This window comes from Xenopus laevis, chromosome 1S (genome assembly GCF_017654675.1).
Source record: "Xenopus laevis strain J_2021 chromosome 1S, Xenopus_laevis_v10.1, whole genome shotgun sequence".
Lineage (NCBI taxonomy): Eukaryota > Metazoa > Chordata > Amphibia > Anura > Pipidae > Xenopus > Xenopus laevis.
The window spans coordinates 169048143-169072997 of NC_054372.1; the positions used below are offsets into that span (position 1 = coordinate 169048143).

The 24855-nt window shown below is 35.8% G+C and overlaps 1 protein-coding gene across 2 annotated transcripts in view; it reads left to right on the plus strand.

Annotated features, from left to right (window-relative positions):
* Positions 1–22109, plus strand: part of hapln1.S (hyaluronan and proteoglycan link protein 1 S homeolog) — a 62824-nt gene extending 40715 nt beyond the window's left edge. For both annotated transcript variants that reach the window (XM_041580483.1, XM_018244396.2), the window contains exons 3-5: positions 2895–3263; positions 11859–12161; positions 19632–22109. In XM_041580483.1, coding sequence (XP_041436417.1) covers positions 2895–3263; positions 11859–12161; positions 19632–19915 — 956 coding nt within the window. In that variant the 3' untranslated portion in view covers positions 19916–22109. The remainder of the gene's footprint in view (positions 1–2894; positions 3264–11858; positions 12162–19631) is intronic.
* The last annotated feature ends 2746 nt before the right edge of the window (positions 22110–24855 follow it).

Consider the following 24855-nt stretch of genomic DNA (forward strand, 5'->3'; position numbering starts at 1 on the left):
AAACCAAAAAAAATAGTTTTGCTTAAAAATGATCTTTTAATCATTCTGCTCCAGACATTAGCTTTGTTGTATATAATAATGTAATATGAAAAAAAAAAAATCTCATGTAGTTTATTTGTACCTGAACAGGCATTTGGATGGACGGTTACACATTAAATCACGGATGAATAAAGCCATAATCAAGTTAAAGCTTTTACAAGAACCATACCAGAGCTTTTACTCAGGAAAGAGAAAACGGAATAAGGTTCCTGCTGGCAAAAAGATTAATTACATATGTCATAGCTGAGAGTAGAAAATAACACAAGCCAAGTACCTTAGGCTACAGTTCATAATGATTTAGAATCAGCGTTTCATATGGTTTTTAGCGCCCATTTTCAACAGTTCTCCTCTGGGTTTTGGTAATGAGAGCATAATTAAAATGCCAATGAGCTGAACATGATTATTCATTATCTACTTTACTAAAGGGGGAAATACAATTTGCATGATGGTTTCAGCTCATGCATGGTTAAAAGTCATTGAGTATTTGTGGCTGTAAGTACAGTTATCTACTTTCCTAGAGGCTTTTTTTTATATAGAGAGAGAGTAGAACAAACTGTCTCACAAACATGCCAATGCTTTGCAGTAGTGATCGGCGAATTTGGGGCGTTTAGCTTCGACAAAAAAATAGCAAATTTCCCTTGAAATTAGTGAAACGGCGAAAACTTTGCGAAACAGCACTGGCATCTCGTTTTTTACACCGGCGTCCAAAAAAACGAAGGCCAGCGTCCATTTTTTTTTGACGCCAACGAATTTTAGCGGCGGTTTCGCAAATTTATTTGCCGGCAGCGAATCACAGGAATTCGCCCCTAATTCCTGCCTGTTGAATAAATTCGCTCATCCCTACTTTGCAGTGAACAAACAGATGGGGTGAAGGCTATTGTATTTTACCTTATTATTATTGTAGAAACGTACACAGTTCCCCAGAGAAACATGTCTGAAACCCTAATTATCTCACATATTAGTAACAAATTCCTGGGATTATTAAAGGATTAGTAACAAACTGTATATATATATATAGGTATATTTATATTGTACTTTATAAGAATTTCTAATGCAAAAACACTTTTGTTTTCTTCATCTGGGTAACAGTTTAATATATTTTTACATTTATATAAAAGCCTTGTGATTTTTTTGTTGAAAATTGGCCTTTAACTCCAGTTAGTAGTGTGCATTTTATTATAGCCAAATTAAAGAAAATTAAAAAAAAGAAGAAAGAAAAATGAGAAAAAAAACATTTTCTAAGCAGACCATGATCTTCCAAAGATGGAACACCTAGATCACATATACTGCCAGAAGTTTCATTTTTAATATTCGTTATATGTTCATACTTACGCAAAGAAAAAAGTTCCTGGTTATAAATTTCTTATTTAGCTCTTATAATGAAAGGCTGGGGAAATATTGTTTGTCCTCATTGGGTAAGAGGCAAGGATATTTCAGTACAGATAAATCTCTACCACTCTTATTGAGAGTGATGTAGAAAAAACATTGTGTCACCTGTTTAGCATATATGAAAATGAAATATGTTCAGTAGCACAAAGGGATCTTTACTTTAGGAATAGTAAAAACCCTCCAATATATGGCACTTTCCCTAAATATTCTTTAAAAATAGCCTTAGCCAGCTACTCACACAAGGTATTAAGTAGTTAAACATACTAATTGTTTTTGATTAAACTATGTGACCTATTCATGAAGACCCTACAAACACAATAGAAACAAATAGACCCTACAAACACAAACACTTTTGGTTTCTAGATACAAATATGATGAATTATTTTGCATGCAATAATTAGCAGTGATTCATATGTATACTTGCAAGGTCTACCAATCATGTTTAAAAATGTCTATGGTGCAGTATCCCTAATCATGATCAAAATATGAAGAACTTAAAGAGGTTTGAGGTCCTTTCAACCTCAATTTGACTTGAGTATATGATGTACCTTCACAACAGTTGAATTTGTATCACATTAAAGGGGACCCGTCACCCCAAAAAAATATTCAAAATCCTATTTTATCATATTAGCCAAGAAAAATGAATTTTAATTACACTATATAAATTATTTGAATCTTGTTTCCTTTAGTCTGGGAATTCAAAATTATAGCAAGCAGGCAGCAGCCATTTTGTGGACACTGTTATTAAGACAAGCCTTGTATCATCTCAGAATCTTGTTTGTGAACCAGAATGGGGGACCTGATGTCCATCCCCATGCCCTGGCTACACAATTAAATGGTGAAGAGAATGGGGGGATGTGGGGAGAGCAGTGACATCTAGGAAGAGCTGAATGGAAAGTGAAAGTAATTGTCTGCCCCGTCTCTATGCCCATGGCATAGAGGAGGGGCAGCCAATATTTGATTGACAATTGAGATTTTTAAATGAGCTTACAACAGCTATGAATGCTTTAATAAAAAATAGAAATTGGATTTCATGTTTAATTTGAAAAGGAATTTTGTTATACAGATTTTTGTGTCTGGGTGACAGGTCCCCTTTAACAATGTCTATTATTCTAATTTTTGTTTGATTCTTAGAAAATTCTTGGCTATAGCCTTCCAATCAACATGGTAGCTTATAGAGTTTGTCTGAATGGCACAGAAACATGGGTATTTTAATAGATGTGCTGCATCCAACAACAAATGTTGCAGAGATGTTTAACATCCTAAAACTTGTGCTTCTTTATTTTAAAAGATACCAGAAGATACCTTCTTCTCTGTGTCTAATATGAGTAACGGAACAGAATTTTATAGCAATAAGTAATGTCTGGAGTCATAGATGCAGAACAACTATCCAGCAGTTTGTCTGTATTTGTACCTTATACCATTGTTATTTTATTTCTAATCTCCTCTGTATAATTACTTTGTAGAAAATGGACCACGACTTGTTGTGGAGGTGGAGCAAACGAAAGTAATTACACATCGTGGTGGCAATGCTACACTGCCTTGCAAATTTCAGCATGAGTCCATTACTGCTGGCTCACCCTCTCATAAAATCCGAATCAAGTGGACCAAACTAACTTCAGATTACCTCAAGGAGATAGATGTCTTTGTTTCCATGGGGCACCACAAGAGGACCTATGGCAGCTATCAGGGCAGGGTTTACTTGCAAGGAGCCAGTGAAAATGATGCTTCTCTAGTGATCACTGACATAACACTGGAAGACTATGGGAGATACAAATGTGAAGTGATTGAAGGACTAGAGGATGATACTGCTGTTATATCACTGGATTTACAAGGTAATTGCATGTCTTGAGAAAATCGAGAATAAGATCTATAATTGCAGTTTACTTGCATGTCTGTGCATTACTATATTTGGCATATGCAAACACAGTAATCTATTGGGAAATGTGCATTGGTATTGCATGAAATGCATTTAGTCTGATCAAGTTAGCATATGGCAGTACTTCTTTATTTACAAAGGTGAGAGGAAAAGGTTCATATCCCATTTTGAACTGTCCTTGGTGCATTTATATAACATAATGATATTAATAAGATAATGATACTGATGTACAGTATACACTATATAAAAAATATTAAAAATTAAGTCTTGGAAGGAGGAGACCTGTCTTTTGCTTTCAAGCGTCAGGACCAGCAGTGCAGAAAGGACAGACAAATGGTATTATAACTAAACAGTAAACCATTCAAAGTTTCTAATGAATACATATTGGGTGATTGCTTACCATCACTTTCATTGGGCATATTTTATTTTTACACCCTTTTTAAGCATGGCTTCATATTTAAATAGCATTTCCTTAGTGCTATATCTACGGTGCATCCTAGTCACATCCAAAAATTCACAGCAGCAATGAGGATATTAACTGACAAGGGCAACCAGAAATTAAATTAATCCAGTAGATACTACAAATGGCCAATAAACTTGGAATTCATTTGGTTCCTGTTTAATATGGTACATTAATGATCTGGATACAGTTTTCCCTTGGTTTGCTCTCATTAGAGAAAAATGCTGTTAATGTAAATGAAACAGGGTTGAATGTGCTCTGTGTATATCTGCATATTCTTGCTAAGAAACAGATTTTGTTCTGATTCCATTACAATATGGACAAGAACTATCTCTTCTTGATTTCTAAGGTCCTTTTGATATACATTGATATATGAAAAATGAATGCAAGAAAACACTAGATGGAACAAAATACCACCCTAGGGGTTGCTCCTCTCCTTGCAGGTGTTTGCAGAATAAAGCACAAAGACCTCCAATTTTTCATGAATGCATCACTGTCTGCATTCGCCAAAACTGTTTCTATGAGAGGCTGTCTGGGGCAGCATTTGGGATTCCCTTGGATACATCAATTAATAGCTCTCTGAACTCCATTTTCTAAAGGGCAAATGGATGTTTTTATATTTAACTTTGAAAACTTACCGGGGCTAGACATGATGTTAGTTGTCCAGGTGTCCCCAGTCATGTGACTTGTACTCTGATAAACTTTAGTCACTCTTTACTACTGTTGGAGTGATATTAACCGCTCCTCCGAGCAGCCCATCATCAGAACAATGGGATGGTAGCCAGATAAAAGCTCCCTGACACCTGCATTGCTACAAAAGCTCCTATGTGCCCTTGTGATAGATAATAAAACAGCACTCAACAGTAACAAAAAACCCCAGAAATAATAGCTTATCTACAAGTAGTTCCATTGTGAAGTACTGGCTCTTTCTGAAAGCACATGACCAGGTAAAATGACCTGAGATAGCTGCATACACGCCAATATTACAACTAAAAAAATTTATTTATTGGTTCAAAATACAATTTTAAATGCTAGAATGAATTACTTATAATTTACACTGTGTAATTCAGTAATAAAAAAAAACTATTACATAAAATTACAAGAATCCCTTTAAGTATAGTGCTCCCTTGAGTTGGGTTTTAATCCTTGGAAGTCCAACACCCCATCTCAGCTACAGTTCAGTCTGTACAGTCTTATGGCTTTGTTGACATGGTATCTGATCAAGCCATCCATATTACTTTATAGACAAAATAAAGTCTCAGTCTGATTGCAGTCACTGAAACCCATCCAAACACAGAAAGCAGCCCAAGAAATAATCAACTCTGACAAAGCAAAGAAAAGTTACTTAGTTGGCAGACTTATTGATAGCTGTGTTAGGAGGTGGTACAGAGGTTACAAAGTAGATTTCTATGTTATTAAAACCATCTATAAATTGCTTTAAATGGATGCCGACAGCTAGCTACTCACTTTATATAGATTACCAGGCTTTTTACATAATTTTCTCTTTTGTCACTTTACTCTAAAATGCTGTAATGCAGTTAAATGTAAAAGCGAGATCAAAACACTTATATAACTTGTTACAAAGTTTCTGCCTGAGCTGTGTGATTTCAATGTCATGACCACATTTGTACTTTAAAGGCTCATAATCGGGAAATCATTAACGTTTATAAAATAATACAGTAGCTCCTAGAACTGACATAACAGCAGCCATGAAAGTTACAGAGTATACATGTCTATGTTAAATACATGCATTCAGCAACCTCATAAAAAAAAAATTATATATATATATATATATATATATATATAATATATAATATATATATATATATATATATATATATATATATATATATATAATATATATATATATATATATATATATATATATATATATATATATATATATATATATATATATATATATATATATATATATATATATATATATATATATATATATATATAGGTATGGGACCTGTTATCCAGAATGCTCAGGACCTGGGGTTTTCCGGATAATGGATCTTTCCATTATTTGGGTCTTCATGCCTTAAGTCTACTAGAAATTCATTTAAACATTAAATAAACCCAATAGGCTGGTTTTGCTTCCAATAAGCATTAATTATATCTTAGTTTGGATCAAGTACAGGCTACTGTTTTATTATTACGGAGAAAAAGGAAATCATTTTTAAAAATTTGGATTATTTGGATAAAATGGAGTCTATGGGAGACAGCCATTCCGTAATTCGGAGCTTTCTGGATATTGGGTTTCCGGAAAAGGGATCCTATACCTGTATAGTGTTCCTACCATTCTAGATCTAATAAAAACTTAAATCTACTAAAAAACATTTAAACATTAAATGACCTGGAGTAGTGATAAGCAGAATGTTCTGGCAGGTATGAATTCATGGTGAAATTCTGCATTTCACTATCGGTAAATATTTTCATGAAGCTGCCGCAAAATTTAGCCATAAACATTTTAGACATGAAGGAAACACTGTGACAAAACATTCACAGGCCCCAATGTATTTTGCTTAAAAGAACCCATCTGTAGGCTCCAATGTATTCTGCATGGGAAACGTTGCTCTGAAAAAACACATATAGACTCCAGTGCATTTTACATGGAAAAAGTCATATTGATAAAAAATTGACACAAAAAAGCTGTTGAAATTAAATGCCCAAAGATTTCAATGCATTTTGCAATTGTTTTCTTTTTTTACAAACTTTCCCGCAATTTTCAGCAAAGTGAAATGGGACAGATTTGCTCCTGCCTAAACAGCATTGTTTGGCCACTTATATGAATTAATGGAGCTTAGTTACCATCAAATATGATATATTTAAATTATAGTGTGTATTCATAAAGGATCTGCCAGACAGGACTCTGTATGTTTCTTTCCCGCAGCAGATACATGACTTCTCAGATAAATGGGTTAGCTAAGCTCATGAATACCCATACACAGAATTTTATTTCAATAAGGAAGAGTGGACACTGAGGACCTTCCTCTGGAAGGGGGCATGGAGTTAGTTTTTTTTTATTATAAATGTAACATCATTTTGGGGATATTCAAAGCTCCTCCTGCTCCAGTTACAGTGCTGTCACTCCTTTCCCATTCAAACCAACAAGAAGCAGCAGTGGCAGATTCATGGAACTTCTTGTAGAAGATCTATCATGCTATCAGAACAGAGATAGGAGCCATTATTTCATATGTAGGATTGGAACATAAATCATGTCAAGTGTACATAATGGTATTACTTTATATACTGTACAATTTTTCCATAAATCAGAGCCACACAAAGTTTTCTATGTATTATATAGTGCTGTCACATCTCCTTGACCCCCAAATTAGTTTAAATGTTTTCTCTATAATTACTTGGTGGTAGGCTTTATATGAGTAGGGTTTGCAGTTCACTGTGTTAATCTTGATATATAATGGTATGTTTCACATTTCTAAAACCCTCAGATATGGCTTGTCCCTAGTTTTCTCAGATCAAATATCATATACATTAAACATTGTGTTTCCCTTCATGTTCACGTATTTATTTATGTCATTAACTACCGAGCAATGTGCTTCATTTACTGGAGCCCCACTTAGTATAAATCGCTCCTCAAGGGTTTAAAAGATTAAACAAGTGATTGAAAATGACAGTTTAATGCAGGTTCAAAGAATTCAAGTTGTCTTGCAGTCATCTGCTAGTCCAGATGCATAGAAGTCTGCTCTACATTACCTCAAATAGGGAAACTAGTTGCACAAAAGGCACTTTTATCTACTGCTTAGAGAGGTCCTATACTCAAAAACTATTTTTTGCATCGTAAAATGGTATTGTAATTCAAAGAAAACAAAAATTCACATTTTTAATGTTATTTGTAATGACATTGCTATTAAAAGCAATATCTGTCTGGCTGTTTATATTCTCTGCACTCCTTTGACTGACTCATGAAATGTTGGAAGCCTGCTGATAAAGGTATATTAAAATGTAGCAGACCTAACTTCTATTACAGTATTTTAAGTCATACGCAAAGATTAGATACTTACTTTTGACTTCAATTACATTTGGAATTGAAGTCAAATTGAACATTTTTTAATGAATGTATATTTATGTACAATGTATATATTTTATTACATTGAACATTTTTTAATGAATGTATATTTATGTACAATGTATATATTTTATTTCACTATCTAAAAATTACATTTTTGGGTGGAGATCCCCAAAAACTGGTTTTATGTAGGAGTGACCAACGGCAGAGGGTGCAGTAGCCTCTTTGGATACAAAAGTTAGCTGATACCTCAGCAAGCAATCAGCATAAGTGACTGGTGCCCAACTATTCTAGGCTTTAGCTTAGATTGCTTCACCAGTTCTACATTGGAATCCTAGAGGTCACCAGAGAACCTGACATATTCCCTTCTCAAGCATCCCACCAGGGTTACCACATCAAGGACCTCACACTTCCCCGGCTGTCACAATCTGGACCAGTAGGGGAGCACTGGAGCACCATGGGGAGCAGGTCTGGGGTTGCAAGGCTCACAGGGTATTTTTCCCCGGTGTCCTACCAGTACAACCCCATGCCTTCACTATAATGCATTAGATTAAACCATTTTTGCATTGTTTGTACAGCAGTCTATAATGAAGGACTGAAGGTATGGTAAGTAATGTTCTGAGGACCACTAGTTGATCCTCTAGTATTCTGATAGGCAAGTCTAATATTTCAACATTATAAACTATCTATAGAATTGCTTACAAACTGGATATAGGTCACTTGAATGTAAAGAAACACCTGGCTTGAGGAGATGGTTCTTCCAAGGCCCCTTACATTTTGTGCCTACACACTCAACTATTGTCTATTCCATTTCAACTAAGAAAAGGAGACACCCATTTGCGGCGCACAAGAATGGCACGTATACTTCCTTGCACACTATTTGACAGTCTGGATGATGAAATTCTTGGATAGTTCTGGGTATCTTTGAGAAATGAATCATTGCAATAATTACATCTACATAAATTCAGGGATATCGTAGAGTGCACTGATGGATCTATAGAGATGAATTTATGTTTTACCTTCTGAAAACACTTGCATAGATTATAAATATGAATGCATGGTTTCCCATGCTAATGAGCACATTAATCTTTCTTACATGTCTGCAGGAGTCACTTAATTAAGTGAACATCAGAGTTTCAATCTACTTAAACGATGTGAAGCTATCTTACCATACATTTAAAATGATGCAGTGCGGTTGAGTTCCATGTTGTGTATTTAATTTGCTTCATTCAGCAGATGCAATGAGATGCAACTAGCAGCTCTTGGCACTGGGAACAGAGGACTCAAAGTGCACAATTGGCCCTTTTGACTTCATGCAATGCAGTAAATATGGCATATACTAGCCCTTCCTATCTCACATAGGTTAAACCTAGAAAGACCTGCAAGTTCTAGATGTTGAAACTGGGAGGTGTTTGCCCTTATGATAAGGCCAGTACATACAGTAGCTAGTAATAACATTATTCAGAAATGATTGCAAAAAGCCTTCAGGTCTGTATTGTATTGTAAATAGCAGATACTGTACCACGGCATAAGTGAAAACCATCTATTTATACCGCTGTTTATTAATTGTCTATCTATCATCTATTGCTCTCTCTTTTTAAAAACATACTGTCATTTTTCAACAGCTTCCTTTAATTACAATAATATTTCATTTTTAACACAAGCTGTAATTGTGTTCTATTAATTTATTTCATTTGTGCATTTTAAGCAGCAGTGTGCTAAATGTTAATGAGCCATTCAGATAAAGGGTAACTGCTCCTGCTTTGTCTTTTGGGACAGTGGCTCTGATCAGGAGAATATATCTTGAATGATGTTGAATCCCTACCATAATTTAAGATGGGGCTTCTGTTGCTTGCTACAAAGGACACATCCATTGAATACCAGGATTTGGTTTACCATGCAAGCATAAAGAATGTCCAAACGAAACCAAATTATTAGTTTTTCCCTAAAATGACACTACATCTCACTATATTGGTATTATGTAGATTGTAGTATAATGGAAGTCTGAATGGAATATAAATTGGAGAGGCCTGAGATGAAGATAAGCCATACAAAATAATAAAATTGAAGCCTAATTTTTAGGGGCATATTTATCAAAGGTCAAGGTGAATTTTTGAATTCAAAAAATTTGAATTAAGAGTTATTTTTGAGTACTTCGGTTTGAATTAGTTAGAAAATAATTAGAAAATTTGAAATTCTAAATTTATCATGTACTGTCTCTTTAAAAATTAGACTTCGACCATTCGCCAACTAAAACCTGCCGAGTTGCTGTTTTACCCTATGGGAGACCTCCTAGAACCTATTTGGAGTCAATTGGTGGACTTTGAAAAATTTTAGTTTTTTTTGTGTGAAAAACTGATTTGAATTAGATCGAAAGCACTATTATTCTGATCTACAATTCAAATTCAATCGAAAACAGGCCTATTCGACCAAAAAAAAAACTTTGAATTCATTTTGATTGGTCTTTTTGAATTCGAATTTCAAAGTTTTTCAAATTTGAAATTCAATCCTTGATAAATATGCCCCTAATGTCTTTTTTTTTTTCTTTTTCCGGGATGACAAATGATAATGAAGTCCTAAGTTTAGCAATACGTGGAAAGAAATTTTTCTATAAATCTTTTGCTTTCTCATCCCCATTAATTTGCACATTGCTGGAAACAGATATTTACAATGCAAATGAATCTGAAATGTGTGAATCCGTTCCATCCTGTATTGCTCATCTCTATGTTCAGGTAAAATCAAGGGATTTTAATTAAGCAGACAAAAACACGGTCCCCAGACAGACGTTAAAGATTTTTAATGAAGAAAGGAATACAACATCTCAAATACAGTAGCTTTCCAAGTACCCTCAGCATTTCCTTCTTTCAAATCAAGTCCAAGCAAATCACTGTGACACTTACTATTTATAATTATAAGTGCAATGATACAGATATAGTATGGTGTACCAACCAATAAAGGGATATAGATATAAATCTATATTCAATGCAGTGTCCATCCATTAAATATTAAACCCATACTGGAGTCAAAGGACATACTGGAACATCATATAAAAAGTCAATATTCAGGATGCTAAGCTTGAATTAAAACTCACAACTCATGACCCTAATGAATAAGGAATTCTAATCTTCCCAAAAGGCATGGGAGGGCAAACATCTTGAAAGGGGCTATAACTAGTCTACAAACCCTTAAGAGCAGGCAAATCTTGGACTTATCTGTCTCAACATAAGGTCTGTATGCCAATGATATGTAGCCACTTTGTACCCAGTGTGAGTAAACCCATCAAGCAACTTAGTATAAGTATTACTGCAAATCTATGACCCAATAAAAACCAGGAAGCTTACCCATTGCTGAATTTAGAATTTTTTTTACACCTACACACAGTTCAACTGTATACTGTAGACTTTTAGAAATGTTTTCATAGAATGTTGTAAAGATCTCAAAATAGTTTTGAACACTAAAATGCCTTTTCAATAGATTGTCATAGAGGGATCGACAGCCATGTTGAAAGTTTTACAACAAACTACTCAGTCACTGGATCTTTAGTAAAGCAGGTCGGATGAGAATCAAACCCAGGCCATTTTGCTCTTTCTTCAACCACATCTGTGCCTTCCAGTAGAGGATATTCTATCGAATAGAAAGCAAATGTTGAAAAGTATCTTGGGTGATGTAATAAATGGTGCCCTGGTCAAGTTGTCCAACAACCAATCTGATATTTATTTTCAAGCAGCTTATAATTAAATGCTACTTGGTGGTTGGTTGCTATGGGTTAGTAGGCCAATAACAATATTCATACATTAACCCCTATTTGTTTAGCATTGATTGTTTGCCTATACATTGCTACTGCATTTCTATGAATGTCTTGAGTCTGCAAAATACACCACATATTGGAAATATATAACAATACTGAGTCTATTTAGACTTTTAATGCACATACTTTATGTAAAGGACCTCTAGGAAGCCTGTTAATTTTAGATATATCATCGCTTTACAAAATAAAAACAATTGTGCTTATGTTCAGTAGTATAAGTATAAATTACCTTCTGCTTTTATTGCAGGTGTTGTTTATCCATTTTTCCCCAGAATGGGTCGTTATAATTTGAATTTTCATGAGGCACAGCAAGCTTGCCAAGATCAAGATGCTATCATCGCCTCTTTTGACCAGTTATATGATGCCTGGAGATCGGGACTGGATTGGTGCAATGCAGGTTGGCTCAGTGATGGTTCAGTGCAATATCCAATAACGAATCCCAGAGAACCATGCGGAGGCAAACACACTGTTCCAGGAGTACGAAACTATGGCTACAGGGACAAAGACAAGGGCAGATACGATGTCTTCTGTTTCACTTCCAACTTTAAAGGTAGGGTTAGTTCTTCTCCCCAGAAAAACTGCATTTCAACAAAAAAAACAAACAAACTGAAAACCAATTTGGCACTTGCTAAGCCATGTTTTCATCTCATTCCAATGATTATTTATGAGCTTGTTTCAACAGTGTCAACAAAGGAAGTGTAATCGCATTAAAATAATTTGTCAATTCAACATGCTCCACCTGATTCTGAACTATTAAACGATTTGACTTCAGTCGTAACAATAGGATCACATTGTATTAACTAGTAAATATGATTATGCTCATTGTGTTAAGAATCCCACTTGGACAACATAAAGCCAATTATAAAAAGATATCTGTTTATTGGAGTATACGTGAATAAACACAAACAACCATATTTGTAGGAAGATAAATCAGAGATGTAGTTTCTCCTGCAATAATGTGTTTAATGCTATTAAAGACAGTGTAATGACTCCCTCAGTGTAGCCATGCTTTACTGCAATTAATTGATAAGATGTTGTTATTTCTGGAAGCCGTTCACCGAGAGACCAGATTTCTGGCACAAGGAGAAGTTAATGTAAATGTAAGTGTGTTGTTTCTATGGAGATTGTTTTCTTTGCTCTGTGCTTCTTGTGCTTGAGACTTTAAGAGCCGGTGTTTGTGTAAGATTAGGAACATGTTTGAGATCATTTGTGTAATTATAATCATAGCCTAACAATCTTATTTGTGTGTCTGAGTCTCAAAAAGATAAACTTTTCAACATAGCTCATCTAAATTATATATTTATTATATCACCTATGCCATGTATGACATGAACCAGCTTTGGAAATGTGCTTAGACTTCTATAATGTGTCTAAGATCTTAGTGCAGACCAATGGTAGAACTAATTACCCTATATTTGATCAATGAATGACTTGGAAAGTGATTCTTCTTTATTCTCCTTCATTGTTTCATTATCATTATCATTCACAAAATACTGTAGCGAAAAATTAGTGAAAAGCATTGAAGTTAATGGGCATCAACATTTTTTTTACACAATTTTACACGATTTTTTGCACGCACTGCTATTTTTTCTCACTCCAAATCAATGTTATTGATGGATGGTGAATTTTTTGTCTCAGCAAAAATTTTGTCTTGGCTACTTTTTTGTCTCAGCGACTTTTTTGTCCAAATGCATAAAAGTCAATTGGCGTTTTTTCTTATGGCGACTTTTTTTTACATTTTCTGCGGAAATTTTCTGAGGAGAATTTTTGACACAGTTTAGCAAAAAAATAAAAAATTGCAGGTGGTGAAGTGGGGACTTTTGCCTAGCGGAAAAAATGTATAGGGTTGTTCCCCGCAACACCATCACTAAATTACCCCTAATGGGTCTGTTCTACATACAGTAACGGACTAGAAAATGATCTCAAATAATGTAATGAGCTATATTCCATAATAGTGATGAGTGAAACTTTTCGCTCTGTTTCACGATGGCCATAGACTTCAATGGGTGAAAAAAAATATAGAGTGTCAAAACATTTTTTAAAAAATGACACGCTGCATCGCTTGACAAAAAATGTTGACGCCCATAGTCTTTAATGGATTTTGGCGAATTTGCCCCATTTTGCTAATTTTTGGCAAAGCAAAATGGATCACTTTTGCCTATCACTGTTCCATAACCCTGTATTTGTTCCTTTGCTAAAAAGTCATCAAACCCCTTCATAAAGCTATCCAATGTATCAGCCTGTACCACTGATTCAGGGAGAGAATTCCACATCTTCACAGCTCTCACTGTAAAAACTTCTTTCGAATATTTAGTCGGAACCTACTTTCTTTTTAATCGGAATGGGTGACCTCGCATCAGCTGGAAAGACCTACTGGTAAATAAAGCATTAGAGAGATTATTATATGATCCCTTTTATATTTATACATAGTTATCATATCTCCCCATAAGCGCCTCTTCTCCAGCATGAACATCCCCAACTTGGCCAGTCTTTCCTCATAGTTGATATTTTCCATACCTTTTACCAGCTTGGTTGCCCTTCTCTGTACCCTCTCTGATTCAATAATGTCTTCTTTGAACGCTGGAGAGCAAAACTGTACATCATATTCTACATGGGGGCTTTACCAGTGCTCTATACAGTGGAAGAATAACCCTTGTTTGCTCTTGAAGCTGCTAACTGGCATTGCTTGCATAAGTTTATTATTTACACACCTATTGCTATTGTAGGGTTGGAGAGAAACAAGGGTAAAGACACCAACAATAGGCGGGTTAATCTCCATAATATACAAATTTATAGTATTACTTGGCCAGAAGCAGGAGACTACCAATACTTTCAAATGAATTAGAGAATGAAAGGCAGAAAGTCATATTTTGTTTTGGAAATAGTACCTGCCATTTTTCTTTACCTAGATCAGGGATCCCCAACCTTTGGAGCCCATGAGCAACATTCAGGAGTAAAAGGCGTTGGAGAGCAACACAAGCATGAAAAATGTTCTTGGGGTGCCAAATAAGTGCTGTGATTGCCCATTTAGTAGCCTCTATGTGGATTGTCAACCTACATTGAGACTCTGTTTGGCAGTGTACCTGTTTTTTATACAACCAAAACTTGTCTCCAAGCCTGGAATTCGAAAATAAGCTCCTGCCTTGAGGCCACTGGGAGCAACATCCAAGGGGTTGGAGAGCAACATGTTGCTCATGAGCTACTGGTTGGGGATCACTGACCTAGATGTATGTTGTAAGAAATTCACTTTTCATTGGTTTCTTCTTATTGTTATTTTTGAACAGTATCACCAACAGACTCAGAAACCATTCCAATATGTTAGTTTCTAAACCATCCATTTAAATAAGTCATAATATCTATCCAACATTTCTGACAGTTGAATCCTGTAATTATTTCAGATAATGATAGGGTAGAGCTAATCTTTCTCTGGCCTCTCATTAGGCTGTGAAAGGCTTTACACAAAACAGAAAAATATTAGCTGATACCAAATCATTAATACCTTAATGCACAGCTCCATCCATCTCCTCTTCTGTAACAGCATAGTAATAAATAATGTTCAAGTATACCTACCAAAACCATAAATTACTATATTGTATATGTTCTCCATTGAGGTGGTCAGGTTTAGCAAAATAATTTAACAAGAGAACTTCCCACTTCTAGTTAAATGTGTTTATTAGAGAGGTGTGATGCCCAACATGTTTTGGATCACCATGAGTGCTTGATAAAGGACCCCTGGAGATTTAAAATGTGTCAACTTTTTTGTGCTAAATTTCATGAATTCAAATGAGGGTTCAACAAACTCAAATGATGGATATTTAATAAGCACAAAAACAAAAAAATTGAATGGAAAACGTTGGCATCTAAAAGCTTGCGATCTCATTTAGAACTTAATATAAATTGGCCTAGGCAAAATGTAAGTGATTTTTTAAATTGTCTTTTTATGTTTTTTTCAACATTTTCACATTTTTAGACTCATTGAAAATGTTGAGTACAATATGCAATTGATGCATTTGAGTTTTTTTAGATTCAATTTCTATTCTATTCATATGAGTTTAGTAAAATTTCAAGTTTATTTGAATTTAAAAAAAGATAATCAAAAATTCACCTTTTTAGAAATAGGCTTGAGGAATTATTTGTTTTAAATTATGATGCATAACTTGGTTGGTCTTATTAAATGTACCACTAGTGGACTAGGGTGCTAAAAAGCATGGATTCAGTATTATTCAAGAAACAATATAATAGTTTTTTAGCTTATACACCTCTTTCTAGTAACTTAAAGGGTGGTTCACCTTTGAGTCAACTTTTAGTACGTTATAGAATGGCTAATTCTAAGTACCTTGGTCTTCATTATTTATTGTTTATAGTTTTTTAATTATTTGTCTTCTTCTTTTGACTCTTTCCAGCTTTTAAATGGGGGTTACTGACCCTATCTAAAAAAACAAATGCTCTGCAAGGCTACATGTTTATAGTTACTGCTATTTTATATTACTCATCTTTCTATTCAGACCTCTCCTATTCATATTCCAGACTCTTATTCATATCAATGCATGGTTAATCCTAGCATGGAACCTAGCAAACAGATTGCTGAAATTGCAAACTGGAGAGCTGCTGAATAAAAAAAAAAAAAAAAATCATAAATAATTAAAAATGAAAACCAGTTGAAAATTGTCTCTGAATATCACTCTCTACATCATATGAAAAGTTAACGCAAAGGTGAACAACCACTTTAAGCAGCCAGTTAATTTTGAATATCGAAATCTAAGTATTTTTCACCGCAGTTGGCCATCGAACGATCAAAGTAAAATCATTTAATCGAATGATTACATTTTTTTAAGTCTTCACACATCGAAGTAAAATCATTTGATCGTACGCTAAAATCGTTCGATTGTACGCTAAAATCATTTTTTAAAGAGACAGTACTTCGAATATCGAATATTCGAATATTCAAACTATTTTACTTCAAATCGAATTAAATTCGAAGTCGTAGTATTCTATTCGATGGTCAACGTATCGAAAAAATTACTTCGAAATTCGAATTTTTTTACTTTGAAAATTCCCTCGAATTCACTTCGACCCTAGATAAATCTGCCTCTTATTGTATGTCAGCATACTTTACATGTTACAATGGAACAAAACATTTACGGGGGAATGTAATAAAAATCGCTAACGGAAAAACTATTCGCAATGCGAAAAGTTATGCCTTTGCGCGAACAAATTTTGCTTTGTGCGAATTTAATATAGCTTTTGCGAGCCCGGAAACTGTTTAGCGACCACTTCCGACAGTAAAAGACCGTTTGCGAATTTTATAGTTTGCGCCAATGCGCAGTCAATGTAATAAAACTTCTTACTGAAAAAGTCGTTGTTTGCTCCAAAAGATTACGACACCTTCAAGCACTTCTTATGAGTGCGCAATTAAAATTCGCAATGCGCAATTAAAATTCGCAATGCAGTAACAGTTTAAGGAACAATATTACATTGCGAGATGTGGATTTTTAGTCTTATTGGTGCGAATTGTTTTGCTCTTTGCGACTTTTATTACATACCCCTGTTAGATCTTTAGGCTTGGTTTAGGCCTGCTGGTTTTATTGTCCAGGGCCACAGGCAATGCTAGAGATAAAATGCAGTTTAACTTTATACAAAGTTCTTTTGGCTGATAAATCTTCACTATGCATGATCTAATGTGATGCTGTATGCAGTTCATCTATATAGTATTCCTATGTATTTATTAAACACAATTGTTTATGATTGATTCAAAACCTGTATATGTTGAGTGACATTGTATAAATAGTAACTATGTTATTGTCGTTAATGGAAATGTACAGATCAAGAGTAGGTGATTGCAGGTTACTCCATTCTTTCATATAAGGTGAACATTTTGATAATTGTTTAAAGGAGAGCTAATGCTTAACTAAAGAAGTAGCTAGAAATGTTTTACATTATGTTTTGGGCTTCTGTACCAGCCCAAGGCAACCACAGCCCTTTAGCAGTAAAGACCTGTGTCTCCAAAGATGCCCCAGTAGCTCCCCATCTTTTTTTCTGCTGATTCACTGCACATGCTCTGTGCTGCTGTCACTTACTGAGCAAAATATACAGTGAGCATAGAATATAAATGTTACAATATAAGGCACAGACACCAGTGAAATTATCATCAGAATTTAATGATCAGCCCTGTAGCATCAGCCTTTATTATAGACCAACTTCATTTTCTGTTTGATAATTAGTGACAAGCCCTAAGTTTAGCTTCTCAACAGCTGCTCAGAGCCCACTGAGCATGTGAGTGTCACAGACACTTTCCAAGATGGTGACCCCCTGTTACAAGTATGAAGTCCTGGATCATTGCTGCTATTGACAAGCTGAAACTTTAGGCTGGTACAATAAGTTCAGTATATAAAATTTTACATTTTTAGCCATTTTTATTTGTAGGGGTTAGTTCTTCTTTAAAATGAGAATTTGGCCTATCAATTAAAGTTGAAGGAATCTCGAGCATCATTTAGGATGGATCCAGCCATATGGACGATGCATTTATGTAATCTATGAACATAGACATCAGCTTTACCATGTGTTGTCTATCCAAGTTTTGGTGCTGTCTGTTCAATCCCAGTGAGACACCATCTGCGGTTTTTGTTCATTCGTTAAATATGTCATTTCTCCTCTCTGCACTCTATTTTGCTACTCGCACATATTTACTTGTGGGGATAATATAGGGAGCCTTTATCAGATTGTATGAATCCATCTTTTGATACCAGCTTGCACATTTTCTCATTTCTACATACGGCTGCAGTCTTAAGAGAATATTGATTTCGTTTTCTGATTCCTCTGATCAAAATGTTATGCTAATCACACATATAAAATTGATTCTGTCTGCCATGGAATATAAATGTAAAGCACATGGGTGCAGAACATTATATATGTCTCATTATAATCTGTTCTTCCTGCTTTGTCTCCATAAATCCCCCTGCAGAGAAGCATAGGGCTTGACTAATTCAGATAGATGCAAGATGAAAATGACTAATTTGTATCAGTTGTGTCCCAAGCTCACTGTGATATATATCAGCAGACCAACATAATATTAGAGATCAGAATTTAACTCTTTCTAGAGAATGTCTTTATATATTTCATGGCAAAAATAAAAGAATAAAGAATATAATATATAATTGGTCCTACAAAAATGAAACCAGAATTTCAGAGTTTCATTTTTGGGTTGGGATTAGCTTGAAGAAAACAATATTAATAGAATCTTGCCCTTTGTTTCTCCTGAGAACCTCTATTGCATTCTCTAGTCTACTGTGTATGGTTTATGGTTGATCTAGGTTACTAGTTCTACAGCAGAATTTGTAGGTAATCAAGTGTAATGCTGTCTCATCCTATACCCAAAATTCTCTCCTGCATATGTTTCTTCCATCTTTGTTCACATTCTCCTGTTATTACCAACCTACCAACATTCTCTTTTATTTGCAGTCCATTTTGCTACCATCCAGCCTTCACTTCTGACGCTATGGGGCAGATTTATCAAGGGTCAAATTTTAAAGTGAAAAAAACTTTGAAAATTCGACCATTGAATAGGGCAGTCCGACATTCAAAGTCGAAGGATTTAAGATCGTATGATCATACGATTTTACAAAAAAAATCCTTCGACTTCACAAAGCTTAGCCAAATATTGGCTATAGGTTCTAGGAGGTCCCCTTAGGCTAACATAGCAATTCGGCAGGTTTAAGGTGGCGAAGTGTCGAAGTTTTTTCAAGAGACGGTGCTTCGATTTTCAAATGGTCGAATTTGTGAAGTATTTTCAATTCGAATCGAAGTCGAAGTCGAATTTGGCCTATTCGATGGTCGAAGTACCCAAAAATTACTTTGAAATTCAACGTTTTTTAATTCGAACATTCACTTCGACCCTGGCCTCCTATGTCAGAGAACTTGATGGGTAGCTAGCAACCAATGAACCCATTTCTCTTCATATATTATCTATGTATTTTTTTATTTCTTTATAAATTATCATCTAACAATTACTTTTCTTCCCTAGGACGATTCTACTACCTAATCCATCCAACCAAACTGACTTATGATGAAGCTGTACAGGCCTGCATCAATGACGGAGCCCAGATCGCCAAAGTAGGCCAGATGTACGCTGCTTGGAAACTCCTTGCTTATGACCGCTGTGATGGTGGCTGGTTGGCTGATGGCAGCGTCCGTTATCCTATCTCAAGACCAAGGAGACGTTGCAGCCCCAATGAGGCTGCAGTACGTTTTGTAGGTTTTCCAGACAAAAAGCACAAGTTGTATGGGGTTTACTGTTATAAAGCATAGAACTGCACAACAGTCAGACACGGATGTCCAATATGTATCCTTCCAACTGCTCTTGAATTGCAGCTCTCTATGGACAGTGGGAGATGTGGTTCAACAGCAGCTAGAGCCTCGCAGGTTAGACATTGCTGCCCAGACAGCACAACAGTATTAATAATAACCATTAGGAACATGTGAACGATGTATGTATGAATTCATTCAAGCTATAACAACTGTGATAAATCTTTTTACTCACTGTACAAAGCCTTGTCATAAATACTGGCCATTTGCATGGTTTTTTATGATTATTATATTACTTTTATAACTCGTCATTTGGATTAGATAAAAGAAACAAAATATCACCTAATTGCTTAGGATGGGTCCAATGCTTATTGTTTATAAGAGAAATACTGTAATATTCACAGATATTATTACAGAGGTTTCCATAACTTGATGGAACATATTACCTGGACCCCACACAATGCTCAGGGTTATGGTTCATCAACAGCTTTATGGACACACCTACCAACATTCCAGATTTTTAAAACCCCGTCACACCCAGTCCTCCCAAACTCCCCCCACTGTTTCCTGCATCTGTCTGGGGCTTGTAGTTCAGGACAATTCCTCTACATACAGCTGGGAGGTAATGGAATTGGGGTTTCCTGTGGGTTTTCACAACAAAACTGACTCTAGTGTCTCTATGCAATAGGGTCAGGGATGTTGGATTGTAAGCTCCACTGGGTCAGTCTGATGTAAATGATGAACAATATCTGTAGAGAGCTATTTATCAGGTTGGTGCTATATAAACGAAAGACAAATAACAAAATAAAATACATCATGTGTCTTCTAAGCAGGCAGGGGATTCCTGCATAGCAGTTTCTCCATGACTTTGGAAAGAAACCAGAGTTATCACTTGCCAAGCATGCTACAAAGCACAGTATATAGTAAATGCCCATCACTGTATGATGAGTAATTTTAACCTTCAATTATAGAACTTTATTCACCCTCTATTCCTTTTCTTATTAATATTTTGCACTGAGCTCTAATTCCCTTCTTAGTATTAAATGGTTATGTTTACCGCTATCCCTAATATTTATATCTCATTTTTTACCAAATCCATATCCATGTACTGTCTCTCTTATCTTAAATGTTGACCTATCATGCCCCCTCCACTCCTGTAACCCTTGTTATAGGGTTACTTATTACCCTAATTATCTGCCATCATCATTCAACACATGTGCTGCCTGTTATTATGTTGTCTTCAGTCCAAATAAAATTCCACCTTACATTTTCTGTTTGTTTGGGCAATCTTGGTTGGACCAATCAGCAGCCTGTCAGGAAAATGGAAACTCATTTTTTGACTGCCTGCAAATGCATATACTGTATACACCAGTTCAAAAAGAGTTCTACAATTCTTGCTAAGGCTCTGTCAAGTTATGAAAGCATATGTATGTATATATCTGTTCAATGCAGACAAAAAATTACTTTTATTGTGCATGTGGGTCCCTTTATTTACCCCAGACATATCCAAGTTCATTTCAGAGAAAAGGGGCATGTCATAGCTTGAAAATTCCTAACCAAGGATTGTATGGTTGCTCACAATAGATGCATAAAAAGCAAATTTTTCTGTATTCTAAATAGTTTATATACTGATATTTTAAAATGCACTACCAGGCAAGAAGATTTGAATTATGTCCTGCTGATAGGAAATATCTTTTTTTGCGTACAGAAGGTCAACTAGCTTAGAACATTAGTATTAAAACTGTATATGCTTTAAAACATGGCTTGTTTTAGTGTCTGTTATAGAAAACAATGTTAACCCATTCCTGATGGAACAAGAACAGCAAGGATCTTCTCAATATTGAAACTGTCTTTTTATTGGATATCAAACATTCATGAATGTTTGAATTATTTACCAATGAACCTGACTTTCCTTTTATCTTCAAATAACCGTTGTCTGAAAGGCGTAGAATTACAGGTACCTTGGCTTAGGTGTGCTGGGTTATTTAAGCTGTTAAACGTTAGCATTTACTCAGGACAGTTATATCGGTGAACTGCTGGGCAGAACAAACACACAAAGTTAAAGTATTAAAATATATTCTGTGTCTAGTCTTGAAAAAAATGTTTATAAAGAGCTATTTAATATTTTGTTTTATTTACGAAACAGGTTGTATAATCTGCAAACCATCATTAAAGTAAAATTCACTTATATATAATATGGGATCCCATGTATTCAAAGCTTTCTTTCTGCTTTTCTGCTAATTCTTATGTAAGTGCACATGGGTTAAGGAATAAATTCAAACTGTGTCACATTACACAAGGTGGAACTAAGGCATCCTTTTCGGTTTCAGATACACAAGTTTGACGTCATATATTGTGGCAGTATACTGTATAGTGCTGCTGTACATACAACAGATGTATGCATTGGAAAATGGTCCCCAAGCACCCTGATAAGTGCCTACTTGCTGGTGTCATTAGCTGACTGGTGCCTAAAGGAGTGCCCACTTGTCAGCATGCCTAGATACCATACACTATCATTGCTGTGCCATGAATATATTACTGAGCCCTACACCAGAATCTATTTAGGGCCCCCCTAGGAGCTGATTTATTCCTTCAGTGGAATCAACAAGAACAGGCCAGTGTCGGACTGGGACACCAGGGGCCCACCAAAAACCTTAGACCAGGGGCCCACTCTCAGTACTATTATTCTTCCTCTCCTCAATCAACCTCTTAGTCTCCTAGTCTCTTTTCTTTACATAGTCTAATATATTATTCCATCTGTTTATTGTCATAGAAATAGGGAATTGACATGAAATAGGCCGAATGTTTAGCATCATGAGGGCCCACTGACACCTGGGCCCACCGGGAGTTTACCTGGTATCCCGGTGGGCCAGTCCGATACTAGAACAGGCTGTCCTTTTTTGAGGCGGATGGCTGGCTGGAGCCAATATGTAGGCGTGTCTATAGAGCAACTGATATTGATTCCTATAGAACTGTAAAGAAACAAACACATTCACATGCTTTGAAGCACAGATGAGTTAATGGATCCCATTCGTCCCTGTGATACTTATGCCAACTGCACAATGTTGAAATGCAGAACAAAGACAAGAAGCTGCATGTTGCCTCTCACCTCCATGCTGTGGGTCCAGGCACAATAGAAAAGAATGGGCTTTTCTACTAATACATGCAGCCCATTTTGTGTCAGCCATTAGTTCCCCTTTAAAGCTATTCCACTGCTCCCTTTAAAGCCCATGCCAACCACCCACGACAGCTTGGTCTGCTATGCCCATTCTATGAGAGGGTTGAGGTGGGCCATGTATTTTCGTGCTCAGGGTTTGCTGTAGATTTCACTTTTGTACAACAGACCTACACATATTCCTTCACCCATTCTCAAGCTGAGAATTCTAACTAGGGATGGGCGAATTTGAAATGTTTTGATGCGCGTCTTTTTTGACGCACAACGCCGTACGAGTCTATGGGCGTCATTTCCGCGGCCAAACAAGGCGAAAAAATGCGCCCATCCCTTATTCTAACCCCTTAGGACAAAAGGGACATCTCACATTTCCACAAGTGTAGTATAACATGTGGGTTATTCTGTTTTTTCTAAGTAATAAAATATTTACTGTATAATATGTAATCTTTATTTAAAATAATAAACTTGATCCCCTTCTAAATGATTATTTTATATAAGATACTCACTGTGGCAGCTGTTTACATGATTGCGCCATGGAAATGTTATTAGCTAATATGTCGGGCTTGATGAATATGCTTTTCAGGGCTATACTATACACAAAATGAGATACACAAATCTGATTATTAATGGTATAGTGCTTATTAAACTTTTTGTTATCAAGTTAATAATGCTTGACTTTGCATAATGTCATTCCTAACGAGCTTTTATATCAGACATTTAGGATTAGCAGGAGTATGTTTATTCCACATTTCATTCTATTAAGGCATATACTATAGGCATGCAGAAGCAGAACTGGAATGCTTAAGTAGAAGCATAAAGCACACATTTATTTACATATTTATAAGAGCAAGCTCACATAAACTATAGGGACAACTTAATCTATATATATATATACACACACACACACACACACACACACACACTCGCCAGTTTGTGTCGTCAAACTGGGCCAGGAAAATGTACATTAGTGTCTTTATTCCTTGTGGGTGGACAATACAGCCTCCTATAATTCAGCATGAAAAACATTTATATACTGGGATTTATATATGAGGCCAGTCAAAGGGCCATAGGGGCAAATTCACTAAGATTTGCGCCAGGCGTAGTTTCGTCAGCGCTTCGCAAATTCACTAAAATCCGAAGTTGCGCTCAGGGGTAGCGTAAGGTTGCGAAGTTGCGCTAGCGTTGATTCACTAAGCGAAGCGAAGTTACGCTAGCGATGGTTAATTTGCATACGGCGCCAAATTCAAATTTCAATGGAGGAATACGTACAATCACTACAAATGCCTGGGAAACCTTCAAAACATCAAATAAAATGTTTATTTTGCCCTACACATGTGCCCACTGTATAGTTAAGTTGCCATGAGTTAGGAAATGTAGGGGGGAAGGAGGGGAGCCCCAAAAATGTTTTCGATCTTTTTCAGCCTATCACCCATAATATAGAAAAAACGCCAGTGTTTTTTGGGACTTAGAAAAAATGTGAACTTTTTTTGAAGCAATCCCTATCTACTCTATTGCGCTTCGCCTGGTCTGAGGTGGCGAAGGAAGTCTAGCGTAAAACGTAGCGTTCAGTACACTGCGCGCGTTAGTGAATTTGCGTAGTTACGTCCGTAGCGAAAATTCGCCAGGTGTAAGGGTGCAAAGTAACACTAGCGAATTTAGGCCAGAGTTCGTTAGTGAGTTTGCAAAGTAACGAAAATGCCCAACGCTAGTGAATTGACGCTAGCGTTCGGCGCTTCGGCGCTTAGTGAATTTGCCCCATAGTCTCTGGGAT